At 43.5% G+C, this 23,011-nt stretch overlaps 1 protein-coding gene across 1 annotated transcript in view; it reads left to right on the forward strand.

The window, feature by feature from the left end:
• LOC119464319 (cleavage and polyadenylation specificity factor subunit 2-like) overlaps positions 1-23,011 on the forward strand; it is a 53,786-nt gene that overhangs the window by 29,097 nt on the left and 1,678 nt on the right. Inside the window, exons 9-15 of the mRNA XM_037725230.2 lie at positions 2,386-2,473; positions 3,554-3,660; positions 5,116-5,201; positions 7,475-7,719; positions 10,289-10,457; positions 13,846-13,901; positions 14,476-14,610. Coding sequence (XP_037581158.1) covers positions 2,386-2,473; positions 3,554-3,660; positions 5,116-5,201; positions 7,475-7,719; positions 10,289-10,457; positions 13,846-13,901; positions 14,476-14,610 — 886 coding nt within the window. The remainder of the gene's footprint in view (positions 1-2,385; positions 2,474-3,553; positions 3,661-5,115; positions 5,202-7,474; positions 7,720-10,288; positions 10,458-13,845; positions 13,902-14,475; positions 14,611-23,011) is intronic.

A 23,011-nucleotide genomic window follows, 5' to 3' on the forward strand; every position in this document is an offset into this window, starting at 1 on the left:
AAGAACATACAGCTGGAAAACAGACTAAGGATTTTAATTTGTTCAGCGAGTTTTCTCAAGTTTATAAAATGTGGACTTAAGGGTTCTCCCCGTGGTTGGCGGTGGGAGAAATGCTGCCCACTGTTCCGATTTACTGCCTACCCCTTTAAGGGGGTACTCGGCAATGAGAATGGTTGTTTGTTTATAACATAGGAGGAATTAGAAAGATATCTGAAGCTTAAGTTGAGAAAATCGCACTTTTCTAGTGTGCAGTGACAAAAAGAGGGTAGAAAATCGAGCTTTGGGGGTGCCATCGCAAAACGGATCGTGCGGCTTTCCGTTAATGTGTCGTCATCTTGTTATCACTTTAAAGAGCGGAGATAGGAGCTTCAGATAGCTGTAGTGCTGTACTTTGCCGTGCATAACTAAAAGCCAAAGAAGCAAGTGAAAAGAGAAAAAAGCTGGCATTGCGATTTGTTACTGCTGCCATGCACAGGAAGCACTCCTATTGGCTGACACAGATTTGAATTGCTAGCGCGAGTTTTGTGCACATTTTTGACAGTGGCGTGCTCTGCTTTTCTTTATCCCCGCGACGTTTGGCAGTCATGATAGACAGCGTCGCTTACTTCATTAATGCATTCAGAATGCAAAATTATGTAATGTAACATTAAAAATGGCAGAACGCTCTTATCAAAAAACAAAAGTGATAAAAAAGCTTATTTGCATATGTACCCTCCAGTCGCAAGATGTCCACCCCTCAAACATTTCTGAGAGAATCCTGGTGGACTCTATGCAAGAACAGAACTCTTCAGAGATAAGAACATGAGCTATTTCATGTCCGGCATACTTATAAAGCACCCATCCAGCCGCTTGAGAAACATGCCTGATGTAAAATGTTGCGAAAAACAATGACAAAAGCGAACCCGCTGCATGACGACATACTGACACCGAGAGCAAACATCCAGCCGTCTACCTTCCAACTATGTTGACTAAAACTTAACCTTGCACATATTATTCAAACTTGCAGCACAGGTCCACTCAGAAGGGCTTCAAGGTGCTTGTGACACGTTTGAAGTATCGTTATTTTCATCAGTGCTTTTGCTTTTTGGAGCACTATCTTGACATGCACAATTGTGCACAGAGCACCAACTGAAGGGTTTACAGTGTATACTAGAGGAAAGTCTGGTGCTGCACTTGTTCAGGCACCATGATAATAATGGTTAATACCTGGACTGGTGTAATCTTTGTGCTTGCAGCTTCAATCATTCGTGCGATGTTAACTATTAAGTGCGAAGCTTTTTAGGGGCCCGGGCTGTCGGCATCTAATATGATGTCATGTCGCCGTGGTCCCGCACAAAAACAAGATCTGCCGAAAACACGCGTCTTGTTCACTTGGTATATACCAAAATTGACATGGAAGGGTACGAATGTATGGCTAACATGACTGATAGGTCATGAAATCAATAACATCACATGCTCATCAGTTACGTCACAATTAACGATAATAAAATCACGTGCGGTGCATACCCGCATTGGATATGCGGGTATGAGCCAGGGATATGCAGGAATTAGCAGAAACTCGTGAAAATGGCTTCCGAAATGCCAGTCTGGTACCAGCGCAGCGCAGGAGAGGGCGCCACCACCCCACAAGCGCTCGATTCCTCCTCACTTATGCAAGAATAGCACAATAATAACATAAGGGAAACACCGGCGCATCACTGCTTCGCACTTCCCCAGGTTCCACGTTAGTGGAGCTGCATTAGCGCTGGATTTGAACTACACAAGCGCATAATTTGAATCCAGCACTGTAGATCCAATCCTGCTAAAATCCTTGTGTAGCTTGTGTAGTTCAAACCAACGGTGAGTTAACATGAGAGAAACACCGGCGCATCACTGCTTCACATTTCCCCAGGTTTCACTTTAGCGGAGCTGCATTAGCTCTGGATTTTAACTACACAAGTGCTGAATTTGAGCAGGATTAGAGCTACATTAGGGGCAGGATTGGAGCAGGGTTTGAACTACACAAGCACAGGATTTTTTATGCTTTGTCTTTCTAAATTTCCGGAATATCGTATTTTTTCCTAAATGCAGCAAGGCAATTGGTCTCTGCGCGCATGGATAGTAATTGCGAATCGCTGCATTCATAATGCAGCATGTAGTTGAAAATGATCGGTCTGCAAAGTGACAAGGCCATTCGAAAGTCATAAGGACAAAGTTAAGGCAAATCTATGTGCTAATCATAATTTCCACACTGGCTGAACCACCATATTTGCAGCTCTTGAAGACACTAGTGCCAAAGTTTTCTCTAGTAAATTTCGCGGAAAACTCCACGGCTGTTTGTACAGAGGCAGGTTTGAGCATGTGCTCCACGCTCCTTTTCTTTTTTTTTTTTTTTTCCTGCTGCAGGGAGCTCGACGCTTCTGACTCGAGTGAAGAAAGTGACGACGACATGGACATTGATGAGAAGAAGCCACTGCCCGAGCCAAAAGGAGAGGTGAGCTGCACAATGGCATTGAGTGAATGCTTACATCTGAGAGTATCTCCTGTGAAAGTTTAAAGTGCAAACTTATGCATGTCCACAAAGTTTAGAAAATCATTAGTGCTAAATCACAGATTGCAGTGTATCAAGGAAACAGAGTACCTTACGAAATGTTTGTGGCTGTACTAGTATAATGGAGCTGTGCTAATTAATCCCATATTGTCCAGAGTGTTATTTATGCTGCACTACGCTTGATACCTCAAAATTCTGATTTAAGCTTAGGGAACCAAATGCATGGCCTATAGTACTGTTTTTAATACGCTGGAGCAAGTTTTTGGTTATGGAATAGTTTGAAAACCAATTACTAATTAAACTAATTAATGCATTGACTAAGTTCTCAGTCATAACATTTCATAGTTTTCTTTTTGTGCAAATGTACTCTCCATAGCGAGAAATATCAACAAGTTCCAACTCTTGCTTCATGTTGAACAGTGTTGGGGCATTACAGGGTTAGTGATTTTATGTGATACAGTGGAACCTTGGTATAACAAACTTCAGCATAACGAAATTCTTGATATAACAAAATATTCAATGTTTTTATAACTTGTTGTCAAAGATTGCCATGTATTTTTAACCTCAATATAGTAAAGTGTGTTTGCAGACCTATTTCAATGTAACGAAATTTTACTGTCGCTGCAAAGGATTACCGATGCAATAAATGTAAACTGCCACAGACGCAGCTGGTGAAATGATTAAATTACCTGCGGCAGCTTGCGAACGCACCTCTCAAATAGCACGCCTGCGTGACAGAGCGGCAGTGGTGTGTTGCACATCAACATTTGCAGTGCGCACATTTTCTGTCTACAATTATTTCTAGTGCAAGTATTTCTAGTTAGAATATAGCCACTGGAATGGTACTACAAATAGAATGGGTGAAAAACTGCTCTTGGAAGCCGTTGCATAAACCATGTGCAGAAACTGTAGCATTCAATCACTTTCCCTGGTTTCTTAATGTATGTTCTTGGCCCAAAACTGCTCTTCAGTTCTTGCTTAGTTTGCTGTGCCTTGACCTGTTTTTGCATCTGTCACTTGCAGGCAAAATCCAAAAGCATGGGCTTCTTCAAGCAGGCCAAAAAGTCATACCTCATGTTTCCAGTGAAGGAAGAGAAAATAAAGTGGGACGACTACGGAGAAATAATACGGTCAGTTTTCTTGTTTACTGTGTTGTACCATGGACCTTAGAGCTTCCTACTAAAATTATTAGAGGACACATTGGTGGCTGGTAGGAAAATGACCCATTTGCCTACACAATGTTTTCATGTGTATAGATTACACTCTGCCTCTTTTGATGAAAAGTATGGTTTGGTATTTTTTATTTTTGGTATGTCGCGTGTAGGTACGGACACCGATTTATAATATACCTGTTGGCATATCAATCCCAAGAAACTCAACGAAGGCTATAAGGTGTAATTTGTTCCACAAAAATTGGTTGTCTTTCTATAGTACACGTATTTATCAACGATGTGTCTCAGGTTAGCTTTGTGTTAGTGACAGCAATTGTCATGTGACCAAAGTTTGCCTAACAACACTTATAATTCTTTGAATTTGGGGTAGCTTGTTGAATTGGTTAACATTTTATTGTCTTCAAATGTTATAACTAAACTACAGTGGAATCTTGTTAATTAGAACTTGTGGTTAATTCGAATTGACTGTGTGGTCCTGTTAAATGTACCTGTATTTCAATGTGCAGAAATGGCCGGTTATTCGAATGCATAAGTGTTTTCAGCAATCAATTTTGATGGTTAATTAAGCGGGCATGCATCAGCTGCTGCTCTCTTCTCCGATTTACCATTTTGAAGTACCGTATTTTGGTGCACATAACTTTCACGAAGAATGTTAGAAATTTAACAGTAAAGTCAGGGTGTAGGTTATATATGTGAATTTTGCCTTGAGGTGTGGCTTCACAGCAGCAAAAATATTGCCTAGAGGTGTAGCTTCATGGCGACACACAGTGCGCTCCGGGAAGCCACAGTGTTGGAACTCGTCACTCGTGTTAGCTCAGTACACAATGCACCGCCAAACGCAGCATCGCACGTAATTCCTCTATTCAGTGGGCTTCCTTTCATTTGAACTGCATTTAATTCGAACAAATTTTTGGGCCCTTCGAGTCTGAATGATCGAGATTCGACTGTACTATAGTGCCTATCATACGAGTACTGCAGTAAATATTTGAGCTGGCATTGATTTAGCATTTGTATTTGTTCCTGCTTTCCATTGGTCATGTTGTGGTTGCTTTGTAGCCTTGTCACATGCGGAACACATTCAGGATAAAGCAATAGCGAATGAATCATTGGCTGTATACAACATTACAACCCAATATGAAGCTACTGTATTGCCACACGTCATTGTTTTACTTTTTGTATAAATAAGCAGATGAACTCAAAACATGAGATTCAGATTCGATATCCAACAATCAGGCTTGCCACGTCATGGTTTGAGTCTTTCTTGTCTTTCTAGCCAGAAGTTCAGCCAATGAAGAGTTAGATTCCAAATTCGCACTTTTGGCAATGTTCGTTTTTTCACCATCACTAGAACGAGACAAGATATATATAAGTTCTTGTATGTGGAAAGCCTTGCATTGTGTGTGGTTTATGCAGGCCCGAAGACTTTGTGGTCGTCGACAAGACAGCACAGGAGGAAGAGGCCGATGAGAAGAAGGCCGAGGATGACGACCTCATGCAGGGTGAGTACTTTTCTCATGTGACAGATGGTTGTGGTTGGTAGGCTGGCCTACTTGCATATCTCTTTAACGTGGTAATTAATTCAGTCCATCAAAAATTTTCTTTCGCCAAATTTCTTGCATCTTCAAGATCATGAAAAGCATGCAGCTGCATAACAGATATAGAATTTTCAGTTCTTCAGTCAGTTTTTGAAGTTTACAGAACATGTACATCACATGTAGGCTCTCTTCAAGAACATTAAATCTGAGAACATCAGCTATTTCATTTCTAGCATACTTGAAAAGCACCTATCTGGCCACTTTAAAAATATGCCTGATGTAAAATATTTTGAAAAATAAAAAAAATAAAGAAGCGAGCATGCGATTTGACAATGTAATGACACCAAGAGCAAACACCCAGCTGTTGACCTTCCAACTCATTTCACCGAAAACAAGTTTACACATATTATTCAAACTTCCACTACAGACCCAATCGGAAGTCTTTGAAAGTGCATGTGACACATTTGAAATGTTATTTTCATCACTGTTTTTTGCTTTTGATGCACTGTCTTTACATGCACAATTGTGCATACAGTGCCTGATGGGGATATGTTCACATTTCCTGAATAAACGGAAATCAATCTTATTGTTGTACCATTTTCTGTGCTGTATTCTAAACACAAGCTGCATTCTTTACGCATTGCTATGGGATGCCTTGGAATCGGCTAGCGCAAGAGAGGGGTAATTGGACATCGCAGGGAGAGGCCTTCGTCTTGCAGTGGACATAAATATAGGCTGATGATGATGATGATGCGATGCCTGTGTGTCCTAGTACTATGTGATACACAAATACATACGTATACACAAATACTGAAGAAAATGTATGAAAAGAACAGCGGCTATTTAACTCTGAGGGCTCGTCGCGTTACCCTTCACCAGACACGATGTTTACGCTACGCAGCAGACGCAGCTACATGCAACTGCAGTGCACGGATAGTCCTGCACGGATAGTAGGCTAATCCAAATTGAGCACCTCGAAGTGCTGTCAATAGCTCAATGCAAAGCACGTCTAGCCAGGAGCGGCTAGGAATGAGCGCACACTGGCACCCGTCCCTTGTAGATGCTAATTGCCATTACTCGCGAGGTGAGGCAGGCATAATGTATGTGTGGCCCTGGCTTAAGTTTCTTATTGATTGAGGCTAGTTGAGTGTTCAAGACTTATTGAAATTAGTGAGACCTGATTATGATATCGATAAGCAGTGGGGCCAAAGTTCAATTTGTACGTGGGCAGGCATGGCCGAGTGTGAGCAGACGATAGTCGGCTTCTTCTGGAAGTTCGTAATTCTTATTGTAGTTCAGTCAGAGCGCAGAGTTTTGCTTACTTCAGCCTGTTTAGTAAACCGCATCAATTAATATAGTACGCAGTAACAGTAAGAAGTGCACTGATCCAAACACCCTTCTTGATTGATGTCAGCTATGTGCCAATAGCAGCTGTCTAGGATAATCTTGCATATGACGACATATGCAAGTCACCAGCAGCTTCGAAACGAGTGAGGAAAAGGCGACTGTCTGAAAAGGGGGTGTTTTAAAAAAAAGTGACTTCACGCTCTGCTAGTGTGCTCCACGCACCGTGCACGACTGCAAAATTTGACTGAGATGTTCACAGCAGGATATGCTATCCACAGAATGTGCTTTTTCACGAAGCGTGAGGGGATGATTCAGGGCTCCTTGAAAGATGGTGGTGTATTACAGGAGATGAGAGCATGAACATCAATGCATACAGCTCATTCAAGCTTCATCAGTCCCTAGGACTTGCAGCATGTTTTATGTGACTGTACTCGTTACTCATCAAACTATCTCTGAAGGCCGTGCTATATTTATACGACTCAAACTTGAAACAGCCAGACATTCTTAGGCCAGGGAGAAATGCTGGTCACACATTGCACTCAATGAAAGCACTTCTGATATATTTATTTTAATTACAAGCCTTAATGAGATTTTATAAAGTTTTCAGCGTGTGCGCGTGTCTGTGCATGTATGTTCCATTTGTGCGTTTGTGTGATCGTTGTGTATATATCATGCTTGTCACCCACCTAGAGTAACATGCCAGGCCATCAGTCAGGTAAACGTCTCCAGTTTTTCGTTAAATGCAGCATCTTCCAATGTGTAGAGTGGTCATGAAAAATAAAAGTGCAGCGTCTACTCCTCTTTCGGGAGGCAAGAAATGCTTAGGAACCTTTCTTAGTAGGAGTGGCTGCTGGTAGTCAATTACTTGTTTTCTCTGGTGGGCTGTGCAGACGTTACAGAGGTTCCGACCAAGTGCCTGGAGAGCTCCCTGCAGTTGGACGTGAATGCTTCGCTGCAGTTCATTGACTTCGAGGGCCGCTCCGACGGCGAGTCAGTGCGGAAGATTGTGCAGATGATGAAACCGCAGCGTGTAATCCTGGTGCGCGGTAGTCCCGAGGCTACACAGGCCATGGCTGCCTTCTGCCGATCGTCGGGCTCTGTCCAAGGCCGCGTTTTCACCCCGCGGCTAGGCGAGGTACGTTCTCATTTGCATGTAGCAGAATTTAAGGGCTAGGAGACGCATGGATGACCTTGTGTACGTGACATGTGCATAGGAAATGTAGACACTAAACGGGATGGGTGTTGTCGTTTGCTAGCAGCATAGCGCTACTGTACATGTTGCGGGGGACACATGTGGTAACTCCACAAGTAAGCTGGCACAGGTCAGTATCTCTGTGCTGGTTGTTTTAATGCCATAGCACCACAGCCAAGGAATGTAGGTAACATTGCACAGATTATGGTTATCAAAAATTAACAAAAAGAGAAGGGGTAAGGTTACTTCAATTCTGTCATGTCAAGTGACTTTATGGTGCCAAGGATGTGCACAATTTATTTCTTTTACAGTGTGTGCTCTAGTGCGTCAGAACAAAGTGTGAGTTCTTGTAAATCAAACATGCATTCACCCAAGTTTTTACGTTTCACCGTGGGAGCAGCTGACATAACTTTCAATGCAAAGAGTCATGTCTGAATCATTTCAGCTTACCACCTGTGGAAGGTTACAACTTTCACACAAGTTTCCTGTTCCAAATCAGAAATTGGAAAATTATCGTTGTCATTACAGCAGTCATATAGTACAAGCCAAAAAGCTCCTGCATTTTATGCAAAAATTGGAAAGCATGGCAGGTATTTACTGAAACCTGCCAGCAAAGTGGTTATATAGCGATAAACACGGATTAATCAAATTAACCAAAAATCAAATTAGCTGAAGTAAAATTAACAGAGCTCTACTGCATTCATATTTTTTAAATGCCTGAATGGTGCTACAGCAAACACAAAGAACAAAAAACCAGTTTATGCAACTGCGTGTGTCAGACTCTTACTGACAATTTTACTGACTGGACGACTTCCCAGACTGGAACCAATCTTTTTGCTTGTCAGTAGGGGCCCGAAGGTACAAACATTATCGTTCCAAATCTCATTGGCATCACAAGAAGCTAGCACTGGAACTTCACATCCGTCTTTCGTTTTTGCACCATGTTCATGTCAAAAGCCTTGCCTCCTTTTTTTTACTCTTCTTTTCCTCTTTTCCTGCATGGTGAGCTTCCAATGGCGGTTTTGTGCATTCTACATTGGATGATTTACCAGTCACTTGCCATAATCGGTGATTTTGCAGGCACTGCATCTGATGTATAGGCGTTATGCGTGTGACCTTGATTCTTGAGAGGAAGGGCACATGGTCTTGCATTTGAAATTTCAGCTGTTTTCATGCCATGCAGTGGTTTGATATTTTGTAGACACAGTCGCCAGCGTGTGATCTGTGCACCCATGCTTGTCTGTTTGCAATGCCCAAAACTGCTGAGGAGCCTTTAGAGCGAAAGCTCTACTACGCCAGGTCTCGCAAGGTCATTGATCACGTCGCAATGACCTTGAGCGGCCGGAGCGCAAGTGTGGCATCACGCCACATGATCCTCTGCATAGAGGCGTCACAGCTGTGCTCACTCGGAGCCTCGCCGCTGTGGTACAACGTGACTAGGCGACGTTTTAACGGCTACTTCGTCAGCGCTTGGTCGCTCAGTCTTGCCATGGATGGCGCGTTGGCGGGGCCGTCTGTGCGCGTGCTTCAGCACAAGCGACAGGCTGAATCCAATCATCCAGTAGATATAGCTAGATGGCAGCTGCTAAATCTCAAGCAAAGGCAAAGTTGGCTGCTAAAACACTCTAGCAAAGGGAGGCCATATTAGCACGTTATAGAGAAGCTTACCAAGCGCGGAAGCGGGCATAACGAAACACCGTTTGCATATTCTTTGCAAAACCAAGCTAAACAGACCTTTCGCTCGTGGTAACTAGGTTTACAAGAGGTTCCGACCAAGTGCCTGGAGAGCTCCCTGCAGTTGGACGTGAATGCTTCGCTGCAGTTCATTGCCGCAGTCAGTGCGAAAGATTGGTCAAGCCAATCTTTAACTTAACATTCTACGTTAGTACACATCTAAGCTGAATTTTGTGGTAAGCTAGACAGTTTGGAGCATAGTGTTTCCTACAAAAGTTATTAGAGGGAACAAAGGCACCTATGTCTGCAAGAACTGAAAGTACGGCGATTCCAGCCAGCATGGATATGATCGGTTGTTCATGGATTTGCCTAAACTTTGTCTTTGTGGCTTTAGACAGCTTTGTGACTTTGCAGATTGGTCATTCTCAACAAATCATTGCATAATAAATGCAACGATTTGCAATGATCATGCAGCACAGATTTCTTATTGCCTTCATGTACTTTGAAAAATATTTCTTGGAAATAGGATAGTGCGTTTAAGTAACGTCACAAGAACGTGTCCAGCCACAAGCACAAAGATGAGAAAAGTCCATGCACCAATGAACCTTTCCATGTTAGCTAAACAGTCACAGCACCAGCATTGCTTCTAGTAATTTTGTTAGCAAATTCTATGGTTCGGAAAACATTGTTTCTTTCCATGGATTCAGTGCACTTCTGTTGGGACAAACTTCTCGTAAGGTGAACAGAATTTGAGGATCCCATCGTGTTTGTCTTTGAGGGAACTTGCTACGATAGTGAGTTTTTACCCTTAGCCTGTCTTATCCATGTGCCTGTGCAGGTGGTAGATGCAACAACAGAGTCGCACATCTACCAGGTGAAGCTGCGTGACTCGCTAGTGAGTTCCCTGCAGTTTGCGCGAGCCAAGAATGCTGAGCTGGCTTGGCTTGACGGCGAGATTGCGACAGAGGAGCACCTGGCTCCCGATGGGACCCGTGACGACGGCATCGGTGAGTATTGCACCCGCACCATTCAAGAAAATCGCAACTACGCGAGACTTTCGCCAGGAGTTTGAGGAAGTCCAGCTGCTCTTGTGGGCGTTGATTTCTTGATTTTGCTTTCGAGTCCTACTTGTCTGAATACATGAGTCTTGACTTCACTGCTGGCTTTTTAATGATGTGCCTTGTCCGAATAACAAGTAGAGCGTTTAGTCGAGGCAATTAAGTAAGAAATTGAGTTCTTGACGTTGCATTCACAGAGAGTGTCAGGGACCTAATATGAGCCTTAGTCTCAAATGGCCTTGAAAGATTGTTGCCACATTTGTCTTGTATATAGCCCTTACATCACTGTACGCTCCACAGTCTAGCAGAATATGTTCAGTTGGTTCCACAGAGCCGCAGTTGTTGCAACATGGGCTTGTGGTTTGACCGAGGCGGTAGAGTACGCTATTTGTGTGCAGCACATTAAGCTATAGCTAATGGTATGCAGTAGACTTCGGTTAATTTGACACCGGTTAATTCGATTTTTCGATTAGTTCAATCTCGACCGAAGGTCCCGGCCAGCACCCATGCATTTCTATGGGCCCATACATTCGTTATTTCGATCTTACAATTGGCCTTTACTGAATAATTCAAACTTGACCAGTCAGCATGCATGTGCCTGACACCTCTGGGGACCTCAATAGTGACCACTTACTGGCAGCGTCTGTCTCGACTGAGCTTGGGGAACAGTGTATGTGTTAAACACGTCATCTCCCGTCGGAAACACCTAATTTCGGCTTTCCCTTCAAAGATTTTCAAGCAATAACTGCAGTTCAAAATGTCTGATTATGGTATTTACCCGATTCGAACACGGGCCTTTTATTTTTTCTGTATTTTTTTATTTCTCCAAGAAAATGGGGCTGTTAATTGCCTGTACATTGCAGTCAGACAAAAAACTAAAACTGCCTTCGCGGTGTTTGTATGTTTTGCTGCATAACACGCGTGCATTGTGGCGAAGCTGACTTTAAAAATTGTGCGGCGAAGCTCATTTTAGGACGCCGGCCGTCATGGTGCAACACATATTTTCCCCTTGCCCATCTTTCTTGATAAAAAATCAGGTGTGTGTTAGATTGCTACTTTGTTTAAAAACTTTAATGTTATCTTTGTGTTAGTTTTCTACTTTGGACACATTGAAGACTGGCATGCATTTGATTCAGGGGCATGTTAGAATTGGGCAAATACGGCCAAATAAATCAGCGTTATGTTTTGACATTTTTTCAATATTTTGTTTAATTCGGCCCACCAGATATTTCACTAAATTTTGTCAGTGCCGTCAGGATCGAATTAACAGAATTCGACTGTAGTGCCTTTAAATCCCAGCTTATATTCATGCCACACAGGTGCAGAAAATGACATTAACTTGCTAATGCCTTAAATTTTAATGCCATTTCCATGGTGCCACATGGACTAACTCAATGTAATTTGCCTTAAAATCATTTACTACTTTATTCGTTCAGAACTCATCTGACTGAGAAATGCAAACTCTCGACACCATAGCTTGCACAGTGCAGTATAATTGAATTGAAATAGCGTCTGTCATCTAAAATATAATTTATGCAGAACTTTCAACTACAGCGCTCATGTTAGGAATTGTACTTGGAGAACTTCGTCAGGTCAACGTTGCAACATCTTTGACTCGACAAGCATTGTTTTGCTTCTGGGCGTTGGATTTGACTTGCAATGGCTGAAGTTGCCGATGTTGAAACGTTGCAAAAGATAGCAACAAAATTAAGCTAACTGCATTATAGCGTGCTTATTTTTACATTTTACTAATAATGAAGGCAGAATAAACTTGTAAACTTGTTTATTTTTAAAGTGAAGCTTTTTATGGCTAGGCGAAACGAAAAAGCGTCTGTTAGTCACCTGTCCACAGAAAACTATCATCATGAGCATTGGCTCGAGCGTCGTTGTCTTCGTCCACAACTGGCTCGTTGGCACGCACTCGAGCCGCTGCTCCCGCGTTTGTCGTCGTTGTCAGCTTTCACAGCTGGCTGCATTGCCACTCATCATTCCAGCGTAGAATTTCACTTCTCTTCTGTTGTCGTAATGGGGAGGCTGCGTTTACGGGGATATGAGCCATTCATTGTCTTATGTAACGGACAGATTTAATTTTGAAGCAATTTAATTTCGAAGAATTGCAAGTAGCAATGGCGGGTGAATGCTGATAACCACGCCGCCGAGCAAACTCGAGACATCAAATGCAAGTGACAACGGTGGACTGCAGGCATACCATCAGTGACATCATTCTCTCCGTCGCAGCTGAACGTGTCGCACATTTCAGCTTCACTGGTTTACCATCTGTACAGAGTGCTTGGGCGGTGATTCTTTAATTAGTACCCTAAATTGCTCACTTCTAAGGACGCTGTCATCGACATCGCTGTGTCAAATGTCAATAAATTTGTATGTGTGACAGCTACACTGAAAAAAAAAATGGCATTACGTAAGTTAAGGCATTAACAATTCAATGTCATTTATTGTGCTCATGTGGCACAGGTATTGGTAATCTTTTTTTTTTTTTTGCTTTCTTCTGCCTTTTTTCTGCTAAAGCCTTTCTCTGCCCCTACCTTGCAGAGTAGCATGTAGGCAAATACTTCAATGCCAGAAAACGTCCCTGTTTTTGATGAACAGCTCTGCGTCTTCTAGTCGTTCTTCTTGTGACTGGATTCTTGCAAGCATCTGAGCCTGTTTAGCAAGGCTGCTCGGCTAGTTGGTTCATGGTATGTAGTAAAATTAAAAGAGCACAAAAAGGGACATAGACAAGACTGAACAACACAAGCACTCTGTGAGCACTTCTGTTTCTTAGTCTTGTCCACGTCCTTTTTTTGCGCTCTTTTAATTTTACTGCATTTGAGCCTGTCTTGAGTTACTGATTTACAAACATCGAAATGTTTCAGTTGCGTCATGGCTGCTGCAGACACAGTGTGTGCATTTCAGTCTGATGGAGGTCGTTCACTCCAAATCTACCAGTGGAGCACTTGCACTATCCTCAGAACAAGGCAGAAATTTGCCCAGTTTGAACTTGATGTGGTTGTGTTTTCTTGTGTTTTTTTGCTCCTGCTGTTCTTCTGCCACTATCATATGCAGTATTCCGATGCATACAATTAGGTCAATGCTTTTCCATTTGTGCCTGTGCATACAGTTGTAATTTCGCCAGTAAATTTCTGTGGGGCGAGCACATATGTTTGCCTCCTATCTTGTTGTCTCGTCTCTCTCTCATTCGACCATGACGAAGGCTTTATGTCCAATTTGTGCATAAGGAAGGTTCTTAGCAACTACACATTGCCGTACCCTTGTCTTGTAAATAACTTGTCTGCTGATGTGCATGGGTTGTTCACTCAGTTATTTTGTTCTCTTGCAGAAGAAGACGAGAGTCGTGAGAGCATGTACATACTTCAACCATTGCCACCCAGTCAGGTAGGTTATGTGGGCTGGAATCGTGAGTAGTGAAGTTGGCATCGTCACAAGTACGCCATTTCTCACAATTTCAAAGTTTGTGTGATGATAAATGTAATGGCGTTAATTACTATATTTAGTTTCTCAGCTAGACAAATTTTCTGTGCTCTAAGCAGTCATAGTTTATGTTGCAGTAACTAACATTTAACAAGACTCGTAAACAGAACAGTGTGCCTAGTTATTTTCTCACATGTTGACAGGATTGAAATTGCAGATGCCAAGCATATTAAGTACTACATACATAGAATATCTTGAAGGTATGAACACTCAAAAACAAATTATTTAATCCCATGCAAGTGTGTATACTTACCACTAACTTCAGGTCTGCACTTGCAAAGCCTATTATAATGTTTCTAGGGACATGAGATTGTCTTTTTAGTATGTAGATTAAATATTGTTTTCTGGCTAGTCAACAAGGTATTAAAAATTGCAGAAGCTGCGTACGATTCAGCAGATCCATCAGTGCATTTACCGAGAGATATAATGTTGCACACTGGTGTTCAAATTTTTTCACACCATCTTCATCATTTTCCAGGTACCGGGACACGCGACCATCTTTGTTAACGAACTCAAACTCTCAGATTTCAAGCAAGTGCTTCTTCGCAACGGTGTCCAAGCTGAATTCTCCGGTGGAGTCCTGTACTGCAACGGCATTGTGGCAGTGCGAAGGGTTGGTATTGTATTCAGCAATCCTCAGAGTTACTCTGTAAAGAGAAGAAAATTCACAGGGTCTCTTATGTTATCCCTAAGACGACTTGAAGGTGAAAGCCCAAGTGCCGATGCATTAAAGACGGACATGTGACGTACACATCCCCCTTAATTCGCTTAGTCTACTTCACTTAGTCATCCCTCTTAATTCGCTTACTCATCCACCTAATTTGCTTAGTCATCGCCCTTAATTCACTTAGTCTACTTCGCTTAGTCATCCTTTTTAATTCGCTGAGTCATCCTCTTGATTCACTTAGTCAAGCTCTTAATTCACTTCGCCATCATCTCAATTTGCTTATTCATTCTCTTAAATCGCTTAATTGTCAATCTTAATTCTATTGCCTTTAACTTGCCCGAGTCTTCCACTTAATTCGCTTAGTCATCCACTTAATTTGCTCTATCGTCCATCATAATTCACTTTATCATTCATCTTACTTGCTTACGGGGGTATGAGCCATTGATGACAATAGTTTTAAGGTGAAAGCCTTAAATGCCTTATCAGACAGTGCCTTGAAAACGCATAATACAATACAGAAAGTCGTGAGCTTGCCTCGTGTAGAGACGCGCTCGTGCCACTGCTCATGCATGCGTCGTCTTCTTTCACAGCTGGCTCCGATGCCGCTCATCATGCCAGCGTTCCCATATTGCCCCTCATGCTTGTGCCACTACTCACGTGTTCGTCGTCTTCCAGTTAGCTTCGATGCAGCTCATCATTAAAAAAAAAAAGACAAGGTTAATTACCATAGAGTTAATTAAGGCACTCAAACCCACGACCTTTGGTGGGATTCGAATCCACAACCTTTGGTGTTAATTCGGGCAAAGTTAATTAAGGCATAGTTAATTAATGTAATGTCAATTAAGCCATTCGAACCCACAACCTTTGGTGGGAGAAAACAAGTAAGAAGTAACAACGCGTTCGAATGAAAATGTTGAGTAATTTAATTAATGTCTCCTGCACATGCAGGCTTTCGCCTTCACCCTCTTTGGCATATGCTGAAGTGACTGTCAATTTTTTGTACCTTTTTTGTCATCGACGCGTTTTCGCTCAAATACGTTGAAGGTCGACTGAACGATGAGACATATAAGGATTTTTGCCTTACTAATTTGAACTGTATTAGTAAGTTACCCTTCTGTACAGCACAAAAAAGCTGCTCTTACTGTGAGAACAGGCTAAGCCGGAAAAGATGCAAGAACGAAAGATAGATGGTGATGCCACCTTATAAGGGGACACTAAAGAAAAGCGTTAACTCAAGCTAAATTGATAGATAAGGCCTCTATTATAATGAGTTTGCCATTTCTTGCAAGAACAGAGTTTTCGTAAGTGAGAAAAATGATGAAAACAGAAAATCGGAGTGGCGCCACCCAGTGTGTAAGAACGAAACGACAACGAAAAACGAGACAAAACAATATTTTTGACCGGAACGAAAACGTAACCGAACCGTTATTTATTATTTTGTTTGAGAGTGAAACCGAAATATTTTTGATCGGTTTTCAGTTCAGCGGAAAAGTCAGCAATTCGAAACAAGCGACGTCAGGCAATGTCAGAATTAGGGCGTATCTCAGGGGTCCGCATAAGCATGTATCTCAGGCAGGCATAGTGCGACCAATAGCCGGTCAAGCGCTTCACTAATCTAAGCCTGCTGCTCAGTGCACTAGCAGATGGGCATCATAGCAAAACACAGGGCTTTCGCGTCAAGAGCTTATCATTTTGTTTTCTACGGGTACAAAACTTTGCTAGCGAAGTTTTATCCTTCGTTTGTGTTTGTTTAAGTTTGTTTTATTGGAACAGTGGCCTCGAATTACAGCGAGTAATTGCTGCTTCTGAGATCATGCTCAGTGCCCTGACTGAAGGCATTGAGCATGATCTCAGAATTTAGAATTCACTTATTGAGAAAAATTAATACTATGGTTTTATCGTTACTTTGCTTCAAAAATGTTTGCATGTGAATCAAAACCGTTATTAACCGTTATGGATCCTTTTTTTTTTTTTCCTTTTTTTTTCTGGCGCAGAAGCGCCAGAAATCTGGAAAAAAAAATATGATTGCCTGCCTTTGACTGCCCTCAAGGGCTCAAATTGCCACAGCCAGGTCCGAAATAGCTTTAGAGAATCCTATGGTGTACTGCGCAAAATGTACACCGCAAGGTGTGGAAAAAGGAGAGACACAAGAGAAAAGAGTCCAGTATACTGAAGCCTTAAAGGCATGCCAGTACACTTATTAGGCATCTCGGTGCTCGTACTATGACACGAGACTGCGGGTACGCGCGTGTGTAGTTAAACATTTTATGTCCTGTGACAGTAGCCTCTTTGCACTCTTGGTATGTTTCACCGCAGTACAATTTCTATGCTTCACCGCGTAACACTACTGTATTGCGGTCAAGCCGACTTTCAAAAGCCGGCACTACGCAACGCTTTAAACTCTTGTCGGGCTTTCCACATTTCGATGCCAACGCCGATAATGAAAAAAGCGGAGTCGGCGCCATTGCCGACCGGGGCGAATCCTTTAAATCCTTCCTGCACCGAACAGCAGGAAGCTTGATGGTGAACGTCTAAGCAGCTAGGCGTAACGACAGCACAAAATTACTACATTGGCTGCCAGCGGATTAGCATAGATCGGCATGCGGGAGCGCTGGTTTGAGGCTTCAAAATAATTAAACTGGCAGTAGTGGCGGCTGGAAATTAATGACGTTTCGGACCTGCACACAGCAAAAAAGACGCAGTTTTGCCCGAAAGCCGAAGTATCGATTGCGGTAGCAAATGAGTGGACAGCTAATACAAAGTAAGGATAGCAGTTTTATCGGCCTTATAAACTTGTAAACATAGGCACACTAATTCAATTAACAAGCATGGTGTCAGGCGTGCACAAGCACACATGAATGCATCTTACTCGATGACTGCGGAAACTCTCTGTCAAAATGCTGGAGTGAGTCAGCGCAGCAGCAGCAGCGAGCGGCGCTCGCATCAATGCGATCTTAGCCGCACAAACACAGGGAGGGCGGACTCTGCCCCCGCCGCAGATGGCTTTCAAGATACAGCCGTGCGGGCAGGCGCTCGTGGTGCAGAACCTCCCCTCCTCGAAGCCTTCCGGCCAAGCGGGAGCGTGCGGCCACAGTAGCACGGCCCCTCCACCTTTCTACCCTTTCCTCCGGAGCATTGTGCACGCTGGCAGACTGCGCACTTCCTTCCCGCTTCCTGCCCTTGCGTGCGCGAGCCGTGATTGCCGGCTCACCGTTTGCTTTTACTCGCACATACAGCGTACGGTGCACGGCAACGATTTTATCGGCCGTGGACTTTATACGGAACCTCACGGTGACGAGGACGGCAGAAATGCGCCTGGAGTGTCCATATAGCTATCGCAATAAAAGTCCGAAAAATTGGACAGAATAGGTTTTCAGCGTCTGAAATTTCAGATGTCTTATACGCGCGTGGCGGTGTCGCGAAGGCGTCAGAGTCATCAGTCATGCATGAAAAATTAGTCGTTGACTGTACATCAACTCGACCATATTGGCTAGGACAGTTGAAATTAGGGAGCAGTAGCGGGACTTTCAGCCGCAATCTTCTACACAACAAAGTAATGTACTGGCACACAGAAAACGATTATAGACCTCTAGACAAATAATCTATCCATCTAGATCAACTTCATATTTTCCTTTAGTGTACCTTTAAGTTCCCACAGAAGCTTGCTGTGACATCATAGATTGTGACGTCTGCTCAGTCCTAGGTAATTTTTATTGATTAGCATCAATGGCAGCGTATTCTAAAGGGGCCGAAGATTGAGCTTCGTAAGTTTCAAGAACTTTTCCTTTGCCACAATGGCCTGAATACAACAAAATGCTTTGAAATACATGGTTTCTCACCTATGCACTGGCTGTTGAAACGCCTGTTTCAAGTATAGTGGTAGCGTCGTCTGCTACACTATGCAGCGCATAGAAGCCGAGGAGAAAGAGGTTTGGAGGAGTGCGCGTGGCACGCGGAATTTGGTGCATGGGCACAAAGGTCAAAGAAGAAATAGAAACCTAAAGACGAGCTGACGCACTGTCTCTTTGTCTCAAGGCTTGTCCGTCCCCGACGACGAAGCCTGCTCTTTCCTTCGAAAAGACTCTCACTGGCACTCAGGTTTTTATGTGAAATATCAACAAAGTGAAGCTTGATTTTAATTTTGTTGTCTAGTAATCATTTCCTTACCGTGAAATTAACATGAAATAGACTTCTGAAATAGTTTGTCAATCTAAACTTATGTGGTGTTTGTCTTTAGAATCCCTTTAACATAGCTACAGTGAAGGCCAGTTGTAACAAACAGGCCTAAGTGCTAAAAATGTTTCGGTATATCATGTAATTTGATCTACCCAAGCTCACCTATAATTAAGGTAAATGAACTTGTGTGATGTGTTCCTTATACAGTGGAACCCCATTGATACATTCCTAACTATTGCGTTTTCCCGGCTATTACGTCACGCTTTTGTTGCCCCACCTTAAGGACACGGACTCTTATTTACCCAGGTAAACCACTCATGTTCCATAGATATCCATAGAACATGAGGTTTTAAACATTGCACACATCCTATAGATATCTATATTTGTCCAAGCAACATTACAAATACATACTGTGGATAATCCCCCATCCAGATCACATTGCTGTAACACTGTAAGTATGTCGCAGCTGGACAAATGGGACTTCTAATAGATGCTCACTTTAGGCATGCTGAGGTCTATAGAGCATTTATCGGATGTTTTCCAATTCACGCTAGCAAGCTATACTTGCAGGTGCCACACCTTCCCCACATCATTTGTTTCTCTGTCACCTCTGAACGCATTTCCTTTGTCATCCATATTCAGAAGTGATGGACTAACAAATGTATGTTCTGTGAGTCACACATCCTGGCCAAGCCTGCATCTTCCCATCAATATTGGCCAATACAGTGAACATGGACGTAAGGAAGTAGTAGATCTAAAATGTTTCTGCCGATATTCAGCATGTAATGAATATATGCTTATGTCAAATATTAGACATAGTGACAGCATTTCCGTGTCGTATTCGAATTCAATATAATGACATTCGACCCTATCTCAACTGCCTATCATCAGGTTATTTTTGTCATTTAAAGGGGGCGCTGAAGCACTTTTCCACAAAGTTGAGAAATGCATTTGAAGTTGGATTAGACTGTTTCAGAAATACCTTACAGCAAAAAGCACTCCAATGCGTTCAGCAGAACTGGAGTTACCGGCAGTCAAAAATCACCTTTGAGTGCCCCCGCGGTGCTCCCGCTTCTTCTGTAAGCGAGTCACCAGTACAAATATTTCAACATGTCTCACACTGGATTGACCTGCACCACCTCCTAAAGATGCTCGTCTTGACCTTCCTTTCACAATGCCGGAATTGGACGCTGCATTTGCTGCTTCGAGACGATCCTCTGCATCCTGGACCTTACAGTATTTCATATACTGCTCTGTGCCACCTTGGCGTGGAAGGTTGGAAAATCCTGCTGCCATACTATAATGTCAGCTACATTCGGTATAGCCTGCTAGTTTTATCAAGTATGAGCTCGTCATGTTTGCGTACGCTGGAAAGTGCCCAGGCACAGATGCTGAGGGCATGTCTGGAGGTTCTACGTTGCACCTCAATCTATGATACGATTGAGGAAGCTCACATCACCCCTGTGCCTGTCTTTCTACGATGTGAACCTCTTTGAGTATTCCTGCGGCTGCTGTGCTGTCACCGACGCCACCCCTTATCGACACTTCCCGACATACAGCCGGACTGACAAGAGCCATTAAATGCCAAGAATTCACCATACCATCATACTTTGCCCCTGCTGAACTTCCACGTATGCCTCCATGGGTAATGCCCCAATTCGGATACATCTCTCTATTCGGCTTTCGTCGTGCCTTCGCATCAAGTCATTCGATGGTTTCATCTACGTATCAGGACGACACCAACATCTACGAAACAGTGGCAATCAGAGAGGCACTTCACTATATTTCGCGACAGCCTCCTCAAGTATGGACTGCCCTCAGTGACGCAAAATCAGCTCTGCAGCTACTTAGAGTTGTAATGAAAGGAAGCTCTTACAGATTGTTGGCACTTCAAACTGCTGAGCTATACACTCTAGCGGAAGAGAATGGCCACCACATTACATTTCAATGGATTCCCAGTCACTGTGGTGTACACGGCAACGAACTGGCTGATACCGAAGTGAAGAAAGCATTAGGCAGAACCTGAGTCACTGCTTTGAATTCCTTTTTCAAGAGCGAACGCTAACTGCCAGCTCTCAAGTGTAATCGGAAAAGCGACAGAAAAACACTGGGAAAATTCGGATCATCGCCACAGACGACTCCAAGGATTGGACCCTACCATGAAATTTAGGCTACCGCCAAAAATTCAACGTAGCTGTGCCAGTATTCTGCACAGACTACTGCTGGGGGTAGCATTTACGTGCGTGTACGTGCACCTCATGCGATGCACAGAGTCTCCAGACTGTGAGCTGTTCAATGTGAATGAGGCTATAGGTCATGTGCTGTGTGACTGCCCTCAGTACGTGGAAGAGCGTCAAAAGTTGAGCAATGACCTTACGCGCCTCCAGCGTTGTCGGAGGGCTTCATTTTAGGCTCTTGGCCAGGCATTCAATCGAGTTTTAAGGCCATCCAAGCGTTATTGAACTTTTTAAAAAGTACGGGCCTGAACTGTAGGCTTTGAGTAGACCAAATTGCTTGATATATGTTTTACATTCTCATCTCGTCATGCATCATGCACCTCTTTCTTTCGCTCTTCCCCTTCCCCCAATGCAGAGTAGCTGGATAGAGGAATGTACCTCAGGCCGACCTCTCTGCATTTGATATCATTAAACGCCTCTCTCTCTCTCCTTCTTCAATGCCTTGCACTGCGAAGGCTACGGTGGAGCGGGGTGTGCCCACAACACTCCGCCTACTGAACATCACCATGGCACGCAGTTTAAGTTTACTTTTGGATGCTCACGGTGATGCCACTATTTTCGATTTTCACACCTACGACTCCCTGCCTACAATGCGCCAAACGCGGTTATCCTCGGCAAGCCGCAATGAGCTCAGCGAGCGGGCTCTTCGCAGCCCCCTGTAGTGGCCGCAGTATCTATACTATGTAGCAGACACAGCTACATGCAACTTGTAGTGCTTATGCGAAGCGTTTGCTATGTGCACAACAGGGCTGGAGTGCGCACTCGCGCTCATGTGCTCTAGTCTGGCCATGCTGCGTCGGCTACGCGATGCGGACCGGTTTGTCTTGCACCAGCTTGATTGACGGCTAGCAGCCACATTCAACTTGCACATCTTGAAGCACTGTCGACAGTTCAATACAAAGCGATGTCTGCCAAGGTGTCTAGCCAGGAGTGGCCAGTAGTGAGCGACGCTGGCAAGCGTACGTGTTGTCAGACCTTGAGTTTCGTGTCGTTCGAGGCTAGTTGAGAAAGTAATTGAAATTAACAAGACCCATGGCTACGACACCAATGAATAGGGAGGCGAAATTTTAATTCCTATGCGGGTGGCTGCGGCCGAACGTGAGCAGGTGATAGTCGGCTTTTTTTGTAAGTACGTAATTCTTTTCGGAATTCGAAACACACATTTTTGCTTACTTCAGCCTGTTTATTAAACTGTGTCAGTATACACAGTAACAGTAGAAAGAAGCGCACTGATCCAAACAGCTTTCTTGACTGACGTCAGCTATCGGGCAATAGCAGCTGTCTATGGGAATCTTGCATATGACGACATCTGCATGCAGCCAGCAGTTTCGAAACAGTTCAGGAGAAGGGCTTGTTTGAAAGGAGAGTGTTTGAGAAAAAGGCAACTTCGCACTCCACTTGTAAGCTCCACACGCCAACGCACATCTGCAAAATTTGGCTGAGACGTTCACAGCAGCGTATACTACCTGCAGACTGTTTTTTCACCAGGCCCGGGTGGTGGTTCAGGACCCCTTTAAACAGTGCTGGTCTTTCTCTATCTTTTCTTTTTTTCATTCTATTCCCAATTCCATTTGCCTCAGTGAATTCAGCACTCTGCAACAAGGCAATTCATGATTTCAGTAGGCAAAATGTCCTGGCAGCCCTGGAAATTGATATACAAAGAAAAATAGTGTTTAACAGTCTAGTGGGAGGAAAAAATTTTACGGCAGATAGCTAGCCATGATGCACAGTCAGCAAGTAAGTATACAGCTAAGTAGTCACAGAAACTTACTGTGTTGAAAAAGAGCTGCAGGGTCCCGTAAATTTGAAAGCTAGAGTCTTTGAAAAGCTGTAAGCTCGTCTCTTTCATTACTGGGTTACCCGCCGTGGTTGCTCAGTGGCTATGGTGTTGGGCTGCTGAGCACGAGGTCGCGGGATCGAATCCCAGCCACGGC

The sequence above is a fragment of the Dermacentor silvarum genome, chromosome 9 (assembly GCF_013339745.2).
Source record: "Dermacentor silvarum isolate Dsil-2018 chromosome 9, BIME_Dsil_1.4, whole genome shotgun sequence".
Taxonomy (NCBI): Eukaryota; Metazoa; Arthropoda; class Arachnida; order Ixodida; family Ixodidae; genus Dermacentor; species Dermacentor silvarum.